We start from the raw sequence: 12,049 nt of genomic DNA, 5'->3' as shown, positions 1-12,049 counted from the left end.
ATAGTTTTAGGGAATTTTCTAAATTTTTAATGATGTTTTTTTAAACACCTGTAATAGGTCCTTACGAAACTGAAACAATTAAAAATATATACGTACTACTTTTAATTTAATAACTTTGACACTGACAGTCAGCTGACAGAATCAAAAACAAAAAACAGTGTCCCAGAAAATGTTTTAACAGCAAAATTTTTATGAAAATCGTCCAAACGAAGTTTCGTATGTTTATTTTATATGTATTCAATTTATGATTTGTATTTCTAAACTAGCTTCATTTCATTTTTTGCATTTCCAGCACAACTTTGGGTCGTGTTTTAGGCTTCCGTTATTCTTTTTTGAAACATAAACTTGTAATTCGATGAGAATGCCGAGCGCAACAGTATTTAATTTTTGAATTAATGATAGGTTTATATTATAGAAATAATTATAACACATGGCGGTAAGCTTGTAAATTTTATAATAATTCTATGTTTTAAATATTTAGTGCGTTGTAATACTTAATTTATAAATTAATTTTTAGCAGTTAGATTTGCATGACACTTTCTTAAACGATGAAGACCACCTGCATATTACAAAACAAACAGGAACATTATCCAAAAGAAAAACTGATAAAGGTATTAATCACAAGCTATTTAACATTCAGTAATATCCTAATTCATTTGAAACGTATTTTTATTATAGAAGAGAAAATATCGCCAGAACATTTAGTTAAAGAGGATATGGCAGACAAAATTGCAACAATTCTTATGCACAACTATGATGGCAAATTGTATGGAGAAGATGATACATCTCAGCCAACTTCATGTACTGCACCAATTATACCTATTGAAGCTACACGTAAAAAAAAGAAAAGGAAGAGGTAACTTGGTCCCATTAATATTTATCTTATTGTCAACTATATATATATATATAATGATATACATATGTAAATCTTTAGAATAGTAGTGCTAACACAAGTCTCGGTTTGAAAGATCTCGCATTCAATTACTATCAAGACTATGTTTCTAATAATACTAATATTTGTATTATTCTTTTTTGTCAAATCATATATGTTTAAAACTAAAAACAAAATTAACTAATATTTTATTATTTAGATCTCAGATATCAATATGCCTAACAAACTGTCGTTATGAGTCGATCCGTAAGGTGGCAAGTGCGTTGGTATGAGAGAGGTCTCTGAAGAGGAGGCTTGGAACTTTTACTGGACTGATATGAGCGTGTCTGTGGAAAGAGCCAAGGAGATGAAGAGGTTCCAGAGGATAAATCACTTCCCCGGCATGCTTGAGATATGCAGGTGACTGTTACAACTTTTAATTAAATGTTATATTAATATGAATATATATAGATTTTGATGTCACACATTTTCTGTAGTAATTTTGGCTATCCTGCTATATTATTGAACACACTTTACTGAATCATTTTATTATAATTATTTTAATTAAAAAAAAGTTCAGTCTCTAAACAGTCGGACTTCTGGTAAAGCGTGTTCTAAGAGACCTCTACAACAATCTGCCCAGCAGACTAAAATCATTATAAATACCAATAGAAGTGTTTTGTCCTGTATGATACGGCTATATGTGTTCAAGAATACTTCGTAGCACAGTTAGCACCTTTTCGCAGTATAAAAGTTTGAAATAATTGTTGTTCTACGTAAAAAAAAAATAAAAAAATTCAAAGTATCAGAATGACATATTTTTTCAATAAAATTGGTTCATTATAAATCTAGTTTTGATGTCACTGTAAATGTAAAGTGAGAAAATATTTTTATTTTCAGAAAGGATTTGTTGGCAAGAAACTTAAACAGAATGCAAAAAATATATCCTAAAGAGTATAACTTCTTTCCAAAGACCTGGTGCCTGCCTGCCGAGTGGGTTATCTTATTTGTTCATAATAATCTGCCATATAATATTTTAATCTTACATAATCGATATCTCTCTTATATTATAAATGTGAAAGTTTTGTGAGGATCTAAAGATGTTTGGATGTTTAGGCTTTAAATATCAGAATAGCCAGTAGGCCATAATCGAGCCCAAGATTCCGTATAGTTATCGTTGGAACACTGTTTTTGTTAAGAATAATAAACTGTATATATATATTCCTAAATTAAATCCGCAAGTCCTCGTGGACGAAGCTTGCAGGATCTAAAACAAAATCTATTTTTTTTGTCTACACAGTTTTGGCGAGGCACTAAACTATAGTAAATCTAGAAAGAACAAGACGTTCATAATAAAGCCGGAGTGCGGGAGTCAGGGGCGAGGCATCTATCTCACGAAGTCACTTAAGGACATCAAGCCAACGGATAAATTAATTTGTCAGGTTTGACATTTGTTTGTGTTTAAGATTAAAGTTCACTTTGACAGGCAACATTTAAAAGCCTTTTTTATTTATTTTCTGAGCAAGTGATTTTATATTTTAATTTACTCTCGTAAATTGAAGACTACATGCTGCAAAGCGTAGCCTTATAGTACCTTATGTGAAAGTTTAATAGAACGGGTGTTAGTCAAGTGTTATCATATGCATTCCTACTGAACATTATCAATTTTTTTAATTTAATATAAAAGTAATTTATTAATATTATACACATTAGGTGTCATAAGTTTTGTAGAATCCGTATTACGCGATATTGTTACAATACCTACACACAGAAAATTTGTAGTTTTTTCTTACACATGATAATAACAAATAACTTTTTATACATATGAATGTATATTCTGTATAATTTAATATATTTATCCTATCTATATTCAACAGGTGTACTTATCAAAGCCGTACTTAGTGGACGGTTACAAGTTTGATATCAGAGTGTACACTCTCATAACGTCCTGCGACCCTCTACGGATATTCGTCTACAACGAGGGTCTTGTGAGGTATGTTTCCATTGCACAGACGTCATAAATTATGTGAACATTTTAATAAACCGATTCGTCCACTTATCCATTATAATCTCAATGCTATTGACACACGATACATTCGAGTGAAGCCGTGAAGCTAGTGTTATTGTAATTGCAGATTCGCGACCAGCCGCTACGCGGATCCCAATGTGAACAACACTACGAACGTGTTCATGCATCTGACGAATTACGCCCTCAACAAACACAGTCGCACATATGTCTATGACTCGGAGGCTGGCAGCAAACGGTTCGTATATATACATATTATATACATGAGCACACATGCACATGCCTACATGCATATATACGTTTAAAATCCCCATTCCATAAATTTCCCCCTTTGTTGTCTGTAGTATAATCCCAAAACGCAGAGTTCCTATTAATTGTCCCTTATATTTATCAGTCTTCCAAAAAAAAAAAACATTAAATATCGTAATGCTGAATTTCCTTGAACACAAAATAGTTTGTCCAATCGGTAATATTTCCCAAAAAATACCAGCAAGATATCAACTTTGAACAAGATCCTGCTGTCGCAAGGAGTGGATTTGGACCGTCTGTGGCACTCCATCGACCAAGTTATAGTGAAGACTATTATATCAGCGTGGCCCATACTGAAACACAGCTACCACGCTTGCTTCCCCTCGCATGATATGGTTATGTTGTTACTTTGTTTGGAAATGTACTGTCTAGAGTAGTGTACACCAAAATGGTTGCCATTACACATGTGTGACTGAAATGTAGAATATATCTGACACTTTCTATATCTTGAATAGTTTTATGTTAACTTTCGTTTCTGTTATTTTCTTATAATGGTTTTATTTACAGGTACATGCCTGCTTCGAAATATTGGGCTTCGACATTTTACTGGATCACAAGCTCCATCCTTTCATTCTAGAAGTAAGGATTCTCGTTTAGTCTTGTTTAAACTTTATTTAAAAATAACATTTACGCGTTTGCACGAAATTTATAATATCATAAAAAAATTAAATTCAAGTTAAGGCGGACGCGCTAATAATACAGCTAATACTAAACTAAGTATTGTTTTAGACTCGTTTTATTTTAATAGACACAGCGATTGTTGCTCCAGACAATAACGAAAACATCTATGTATTATAAAGTTAGGTGTGATATACATGAGGTATATAGCATCCCGTAATAATCGTGTCATGACTGCAGGTGAACCATTCGCCAAGCTTCCACACAGACACACAGTTGGATCGTGAAGTGAAAGAGGGACTGCTGACGGACACACTCACCATGCTGAATATATGGCAATGTGACAAGAAGAGAGTCCTGGAGGAAGATCGCAAGAGAATACGAGACAGACTGCTGCAGACAAACAAGTTGGAATTACTCTTATAACACAGACACGGACAAGTACATGCACACACACACACGAACCCGCAAGCATAGCACACACACGATCGCGGCTAAACCAGTTATAAGTTTTTGCTACGCAGGTATATATCCATATAATAATGATTGCAACAATGAAGCAATGTTGAACCAATATTTGAATTAAAGTTTCAATACAAAATGTTAAATGAAAAATTCATTTCCACGAGCATTTTCGAACCTGTATAGTGATGTCATGTTTCAGTTACTTTATAACTTTCTTGGCATTCTATGTTCTATATTTAAATAAATTCCATGTTTAAATTTCAGTCCTGTGTCTATCGGATCTTTATTGTGCAACGTTTGCAGTATACTTAATTGTAGTTTATCATCATAAATGAAAGTATTCACAGTTGTTCCGTAACAGGTTTGCGGAATACGCTCCGACAGAGGAAAAAGAGCCGGAGAAGAGTCCCTGGCAGACTCAGATACAGTGGGAAGAGACACATCTCGGTAACTTCCGGTAAGTACTTGTAACTTATATAAAGTATATAGATACTAGACACTTTACGAGTTAACAAAAAAGACAAACTAATGAGATGAGTAAGTAACATAAAATATATGGCATTTAACAAATAGTCAAAACAAAGGTTTATGTCAAAAAAAGATAAACAGTTAATAAACTATTATGTGAATATTATATGTGACCAAAATAACATATAAATATTTTTCTATCACCCTAATGAATGACATCACAGATTTCGGCGATTACGGACTTAAAAATGCATAGTAAATTTTGGGGTAAAATTAAGGATAATAGAATGTCGAATCGAATATCAAAAACTTAGTTGTGTTTAAATACGAATCTACCACATAACTAGCACTATTACCTACCATTAGTTTGCGTTACACTTCATACGAAGCGTTTCAAGTTTTTCATTCGCAAACCATTGCACGTCATGGTATCAATAGTAGTGTATGGAGAAGATTAGGGCTAGAAGGTTATGTGCATAAATTGTAAATGTAAACTTGTACTAAGGATACAGATATCACTCGTACTACATTCAATATGGCGTTTAGACGCGTGTATCCTGTGGGCGAGCAGTACGCCAGTCTGTTCCAACAGCCCTCGGGTTCATTATACACGGGCACGGCCTCCTCACGGGCGAGGGGAGATTGCGCACGGTTACAGAGAGAGGAATTCCAGGTGAGGAGTAGAATACAGGGTTTCAGACGAATAGAAATTGAATTTTTAAGAAGGAAATGGAAGATTATATGTTATAGATGAGGCAAATAAATACTGATAAGAAAAAAAATACCTTCGACATACTATAAAAAATCACAAAACAACGAAACTCAGTATTTTTTTCGCACATAAGACCTCGTTTTTAAACTTATTTTGAATGCTTTTTTTGTGCTCTCTCTTGAAATATAGGGACGCAGTATTTTTTCCCTTACATCATTGCGCTTAACACGCATCATTTTAGTTCTTTGCAGTTTACATTATATCCATGACCACTCATATAATGTGCCAAATTGGTTTACTCGTTATGCTGTTGGAGTGTGAAAAAAACTTTCTACTTTTTTTTACTTGAAAAACGTCTTTTACTAAGTTTTAATATACTCGACACCACAGATAATGTTAAGATCGTAACTAATACATATTCTTGACTCCAGCAAACGAAAGCAAAAGCAGAAGCTCTAAAGAAACCTTCGCAACCCAAGACCAAAGAAGACGATCAGAAACCTAAAGAAAAGAAAGAGAAGGAAAAGGAGGGAGAAGGTGGTAGTATGAGCATCAGCGTTACAACTGACAAGGGTAAGGTTAAAGTTAAGGAACAAAAGAAGAAGGAAGATAAGCCGAAAGTCGCTTCCAAACCGTCCTTGATGCAACAAACAGTGAGTTAACTGATTCTCCTACCACGTCATGGTAAGTTTACTTATTTGAAACAGATTATTTAAAAAAAAAATTTTCACCAGGTTTCACCTACAGAGGAAAAAGAGAAGGAGCCGAAGCCGTCTTACGTGACGTGTTCGTATGAGCCGGACGCTATCGTTGAGAGAGAAGAAAGAGAAAGGCTCAATCTATTGGCTCAGAGGGACTTCCTCATACGCAGCTATGGGATGTTGGAACAGGTATTAGAACAGATGTAACTCTGAATGTCACCTTGTGGAAGTCTTAGATGTTAGGTTATATATTCATTGTTGAGTAACACTGAAGGCTTTACTCGTGGCATTCGTAAAACGAACTTTGTGACACTCAACGTATTTAACTCTATGATAACCGATTGAAATAAATATTCAATGAAGAATACTCTAAAATATAAGTGAAAACAGCACTCAAATCTGCTTAGACTTGTTTAAACCGCCAAAACTATCAGTAAATTATAATTTTATTTATATTGGGATAATTAATATATTTATGGGTATAACTTCTACCTAGCATTTCGATTGAATACAAATTTCAGCTGTCTTTTGGTCTGAAATCTATTATCTAAGTTTAATTTAATATATATATTTTTATAGATATATTTGGTAATGAAAAAAATGGGTACCCTGCGACCGGAAGATGAAAGAAAATATGGAGTTTATGGACGTTTATCAGTCGTGTCTAATTCACCTAAGGTACGTATTATAATAAGATTAGTTCAATAATTCGTTTCTCCCAATATTTTTGTCTATTAAAAAAAAAGTAATAAGTTACATCACTTTGCCTTTTAACTTTCTTTGGCTAACACAATGTGTGTCATAAAATATACCTGTTGTTGTATATAAATAAGGATTAAATTAGTATCCTTAAAATTAATTGTAAGATTTGTTTAAACACTCTATGTATTGTGTTTGCCTGCAGAAAGTGTGAATGTATTAGATTCTGCAAATATCAAAAAGGAAAATTCATAAGAATATATAACACAAAGAAGCGTAGATAAAATTTTATGTACAGATCAAATTAAAGAAGCATCAGGACAAAGTACACATGGCAAGCAACAATAAGAGTGATGTGAATGACGGTTAGTATTGTTACTTAAATATTGATTTATTATTAAATTAAAAAGAATTCGAAATGAAAAAAAATATCAGTCTACCTCTACCGACATGCTTAGAGATTTCATAATCCATTTTAAATGTGGGTAGTTTTAAATAGCTTGGAATATCTAATAAGAGATTCCAGATAGTGAGATCTGAGACTTTTACGACTACAATATTTAAATAAAACTAAGATTTTCCGATTTATTGTCAAACTGCTCGTCACATCGTTTGTCCGCGATCACGGTTGCTGTTAAACAATCGAACCGTTTACAAAAATGTGCCTCATATAATAAGTTGCTTATTGCAATCCCACAAACAATAGATTCGTTTGAACATTTAAGGAATAATCAGATCCAAACAAACGGAAAAAAAAAAATATAAATAGTAATCATATTATTCCCAAGTCTGATCATTCTGTCATCCTATACAAGGCTTAATATTTAATCTCTCCTAGATTTCCTAGTGGAGTGTCGCGACGCAGTGTGGGCGAAAGGCCACAGTGATGTCACACTTCTATACATACGTAAAACCTTATTCTGTATGTTATTATATAATAACTTTCATCTTATTACATAATGTTTTACTATTGTGTTATAATGCTTATGATTATTAAATTTCCCATTTTTTTTTCCGCAGATAAAAACCATCGTCGCTTTAAGATAATCGGGACATTGTGTTTTAGTGCCGTTGTTGTGTGCATGAAAAAAAATTAACTTGTAGCTGAATAGTTGAGATCCTGTTTTCTCTTATGAGCACATATTTACCAGATTTAATCAACTTTACAAAATTTTGGTATAAATGATAACTCTATAAGAATATACTTATACTAATAATTTGATTGATTTTTCAATTATATAGATTTAATTGTTTTCGATTATGTTCCTTTATATTATTTTTAGTTCAGAAGTTAATTTTCTTTTACAAACCAATTGATGGTTGAAATAAAACAAGTTAGATAATTATCAAATATATTTCATACTCGTCTTAAAATCAAATTGTCAGTAGGATGCGTCAAGACCAGCTTCATAATATCATAGTTGTAAAATAGTAATTTGACATCCTCCTAATAACCCTTTATTATAATCATTGCACTTAACAATGTCATTTAATTATTTCAGTACTCAACACACCCTGTATAATACAAAGTTTATCGTCAATAGTTAGTTTGATTACTCAGTAAAATGTTCTTTGTACTTATCATACTGATCAGGAAACATTAAACTATCGGCTCAAATTTCGTATTCTGGCAGGGTTCTCAGTAAATGTGTTTTGCCATTAGACATTAAAACTGAAGTCTCTTAGCGAGGGAGCCCCCGTCTATGTTGTCTAGTAACTTCTTTTTAGAGACGGTTTCTCCACTTCAATTTAGTAACATTCGAAGGCATCGGTAATTTGGGTCCAAATGATGGAGCTGGTTTGTTACTGTAAAATATAGAATATAATTAATGGTAACCGCTTGTTTACTTGTTTCTCTGAAACTTACTTATGATATCGGATATAATTTTTTCTAGCCAAGTTTGTATTTGACAAACATATTTATTACTATGATATTATTTACAACTATGAGAAGTGATGACGTGATAGCCAAAAATTTACTATAATGCTATATTAATATCATAAATAAAAAATTAAACAGCCAAAAGCCGGGTATAACTTTAGATCATATCTTGCATTAAAGTAATTTGGCTCTATCACTAGAAAACAGTGTCGTATAGAAATTTGCTAAACAAAGGCAATTTAAGATAACTATTTGAAGTATTTGGCGGATGTTTATACCTGAAGTAGGGCATCATTAGCGCCTGCGTGCAGTCACAACGTCGCGGTGGATACAGCGCTAGAAGGCTCTCCAGTAATTGTATCAGGTCGTCAGCGGCTGCGCTGAAGATATGACGCAGCTGTTGAGCCGGGAACTGCTTGTATTGCACGTAGTCCGTTAGAGTTTTCATGCCCTGTAATAACATTGCAAAAAGGTGTTCAATTTAGTTTTTAAATCTGAATTGAATAATAATTATGTACATCGATCAAAAAAAAATATATAAAAGGAAATTGTAAAAAATATATGCAATCATAAGTTTTAAGACCGAACTGCATATTAAGTAAGTGTACTTAATTAAATTAAAAAAATATATCATTCAGATACTATAATTGTATCAACACAATAAAATCATTCAGATATTATTGCTTGTCTATGGACATTTTAGTATCTGGACTCTTTACTTAAAACAGTAAAATACTGATGAATGTTATACATAAAACAAAGCCAGGGGCTTATCGAATTGAGTATTGGCCTGGGTTGCTTTGGTCATTAAGTAATATTTTACTTGAGATAGAGACAAAGTTATTAAAGCTTATTTTATAAAGATTTTTAATTATTTTATTTTTTTAATAAAATTGGTATCTTATAATAATATTTAGATAATGTTATATGATGTAGTTGCATATGTAGATTAAGGATGGCTAATCTTTATAACATAGTTAAGGTAGGCCAGAAGCTAAAAATTGGAAGCAACATGATTACATGAAATTTAAGGACCCAACCAACAAAACGGTGTGTGTCCTTTCCCAAAACAATTTGTAATTAGACACATAATATGACCTCTCAAGAAGAGAAAAACCATTAAAATAATTGAAAATGTGGTTCTATTTTTATAATGAGAACATCATTTTATCAAATTTATATTACCGGCCAAATTTCCTCCGTAGGAGTACCAAACACTTGAAATATGCGTGATAATTGATCTAAGTCTGACTCTCCGGGAAGGAAGGGAACTCTGAGTAGTAATTCAGCTAAAATACATCCCACCGCCCACATATCAACACCAGTTCCATACTGCCTCGCACCAAATAGAAGTTCTGGAGATCTGTAATAGTAAATGGCAATTATTAATTATTTATTATAAATTGATTAATTTTAAACATTATAAATTGATTAATTTTAAATTTAATATAAAACTTGATTTTATCATCCATGCTAATAAATAAAATTGCAGTGTCTGTAGTTTAAAACAGCTTTTCACTAAATGTCCATTACTATTTTTTATATATATATAAAATAGTGATATGAAAAGTATATATTTAAAATTTCTTTAATGGATGGACTGATTTTGATGAGAGTTTCAAATGCAGGTATGTAATGGATATAAGGAGTAATTTTGTTATACTATTACTCCTTCATTAAAGACTTGTTTTAAAAATTATATCTATATTGAAAAGAGCTTTGACACCAGGTCCGGATCTGAAGGGTGGGTATTTAAGAAATTAAATTATGTTAAAAGAATGAGGCATTTGTCAAATGAGGTTATCATATGGGCAAACCCCAAACAATCTAATAAGTGATATTACCTGTACCACCTTGTGACCACTTGGTGTGTATTTATTCTGCTAGGTGATCCAAATGCTTTAGCTAAACCAAAATCACCTATCTTTAATATACCTTCTCTATTAATTAGCAAATTATTTGGTTTGAGATCTCTGTGCAGTATCCAATTCTGATGTAAATATTCCAGACCTGCCAAAACATTTAAAAATGTGTTTTAATTTGATAATAAAAACATAAAAATACAGATCAATAAAGCTAAACTGAATTTGCTTATCTAAACAATTTATAAAAAAAAAAAATTATAATAATAAAGACTCAAATTACTTAATTTTATAATTAATTATGATGATAGATTGCGTGGTTAAGGTAGTATATTATTGTGTCACTGTATAAAGTCCAACAGTAAGAAATATTAATAAAAACATTTAAGCACTACAATGCTTTTAATGACATTGGCAGAATATACTTTGCATGTCTTTGCATGGATGATGGCCATATTTAGAAAAACTAACCAATGTGATTTTAGCAATTATCAGATATATGTTAAAATATTATTAAAAACATATGAAACAGTAATTTTATAGATAAAAACCAACCTTTCAAAGTCATTATCATATAAGATTTGACATTTGCAGGTGTAAGTACAATACTACTGTCCTTAATAACTATTTCCAAATCAGTATCCATAAAGTCAAACACCAATGAAACATTAGATTTCTGTCCAAATACATCTGAAATGTAAACAATACTTCAAAATACACAAACTACTAAGTAGTATAAACAAAATTAAATTTCTATAAACACAAAACAAATTACCAAGAAGTCCGATGAGGTTAATATGCTGTAGTTCTTGTAAAAGTTTGATTTCCCTGAGAGCAGTACGATTAATTCCATCCTGGGCTTCTAAACGAGAGCCAATCTTAATTTTCTTGACAGCCACGATTTTATCAGTTTTTACATCGCGAGCTTTATACACAGTAGCAAACTGTAATAACAGTAAAATATTATAAAATTGTAAACCATTCTATATCTTGTCCTATCAACTATTGAGGTTAAAAAAAAATTTAAAGTATACTATAATATACTCAGAATTAAACTATGGTAAATAATAAGAAACAGTATAAAATACCTGTCCTTCGCCCAAGAAGTCTATTTTTTCATAACGTAATATTGGCTCTTCCATGGTGGCTTATCAGTATTAAAAATGTCTGTTTATTTATTTTAATATTTAAGAAACATGTCACAATAACACCATTTGTCCACTTATTATGTGATTTCATTTAACATTGTACCATTATCTTTTAAAATTTATCATTAGACCAGAAGCGAGGTACTGTAGTTGCAACTAGCATTACAAATTTAAAAATTTGACGTTTATACTGAACTGTTAATGAAAAGTCAACGTTGACTTTCAAAAAATACATCTAGTAACGTTCGAAAAAAGCTATTACTGCTTTCTTAAATAAAAATAAACTTT

At 31.8% G+C, this 12,049-nt stretch overlaps 2 protein-coding genes across 2 annotated transcripts; one reads left to right on the top strand and one right to left on the bottom strand.

The window, feature by feature from the left end:
• The first annotated feature begins 138 nt into the window (after positions 1 to 138).
• On the top strand, positions 139 to 7,916 carry LOC133318716 (tubulin polyglutamylase TTLL13-like). The gene is given in 21 exon segments (XM_032658585.2): positions 139 to 211; positions 293 to 436; positions 518 to 611; positions 679 to 856; positions 1,092 to 1,153; positions 1,156 to 1,291; positions 1,772 to 1,864; positions 2,172 to 2,313; positions 2,749 to 2,864; positions 3,007 to 3,135; positions 3,388 to 3,541; positions 3,714 to 3,785; positions 4,065 to 4,231; positions 4,651 to 4,746; positions 5,304 to 5,430; positions 5,901 to 6,122; positions 6,204 to 6,359; positions 6,750 to 6,848; positions 7,168 to 7,234; positions 7,708 to 7,757; positions 7,890 to 7,916. Coding segments are annotated over 20 exon segments (2,193 nt in total). The 5' UTR covers positions 139 to 211; positions 293 to 430.
• A 321-nt stretch (positions 7,917 to 8,237) lies between these two features.
• On the bottom strand, positions 8,238 to 11,945 carry LOC133319382 (cyclin-dependent kinase 7-like). Its single transcript, XM_061523537.1, is given in 9 exon segments — positions 8,238 to 8,591; positions 8,594 to 8,617; positions 8,620 to 8,675; positions 9,030 to 9,202; positions 9,937 to 10,114; positions 10,596 to 10,761; positions 11,169 to 11,303; positions 11,389 to 11,557; positions 11,702 to 11,945. Coding segments are annotated over 9 exon segments (1,011 nt in total). The 5' UTR covers positions 11,756 to 11,945; the 3' UTR covers positions 8,238 to 8,535.
• Between the last annotated feature and the right edge of the window lie 104 nt (positions 11,946 to 12,049).

Source organism: Danaus plexippus, chromosome 19, assembly GCF_018135715.1.
Source record: "Danaus plexippus chromosome 19, MEX_DaPlex, whole genome shotgun sequence".
NCBI classification, from domain to species: Eukaryota; Metazoa; Arthropoda; class Insecta; order Lepidoptera; family Nymphalidae; genus Danaus; species Danaus plexippus.
Note: the sequence above shows the minus strand (reverse complement) of the source record. Positions and strands in the feature narration are given on the sequence as shown.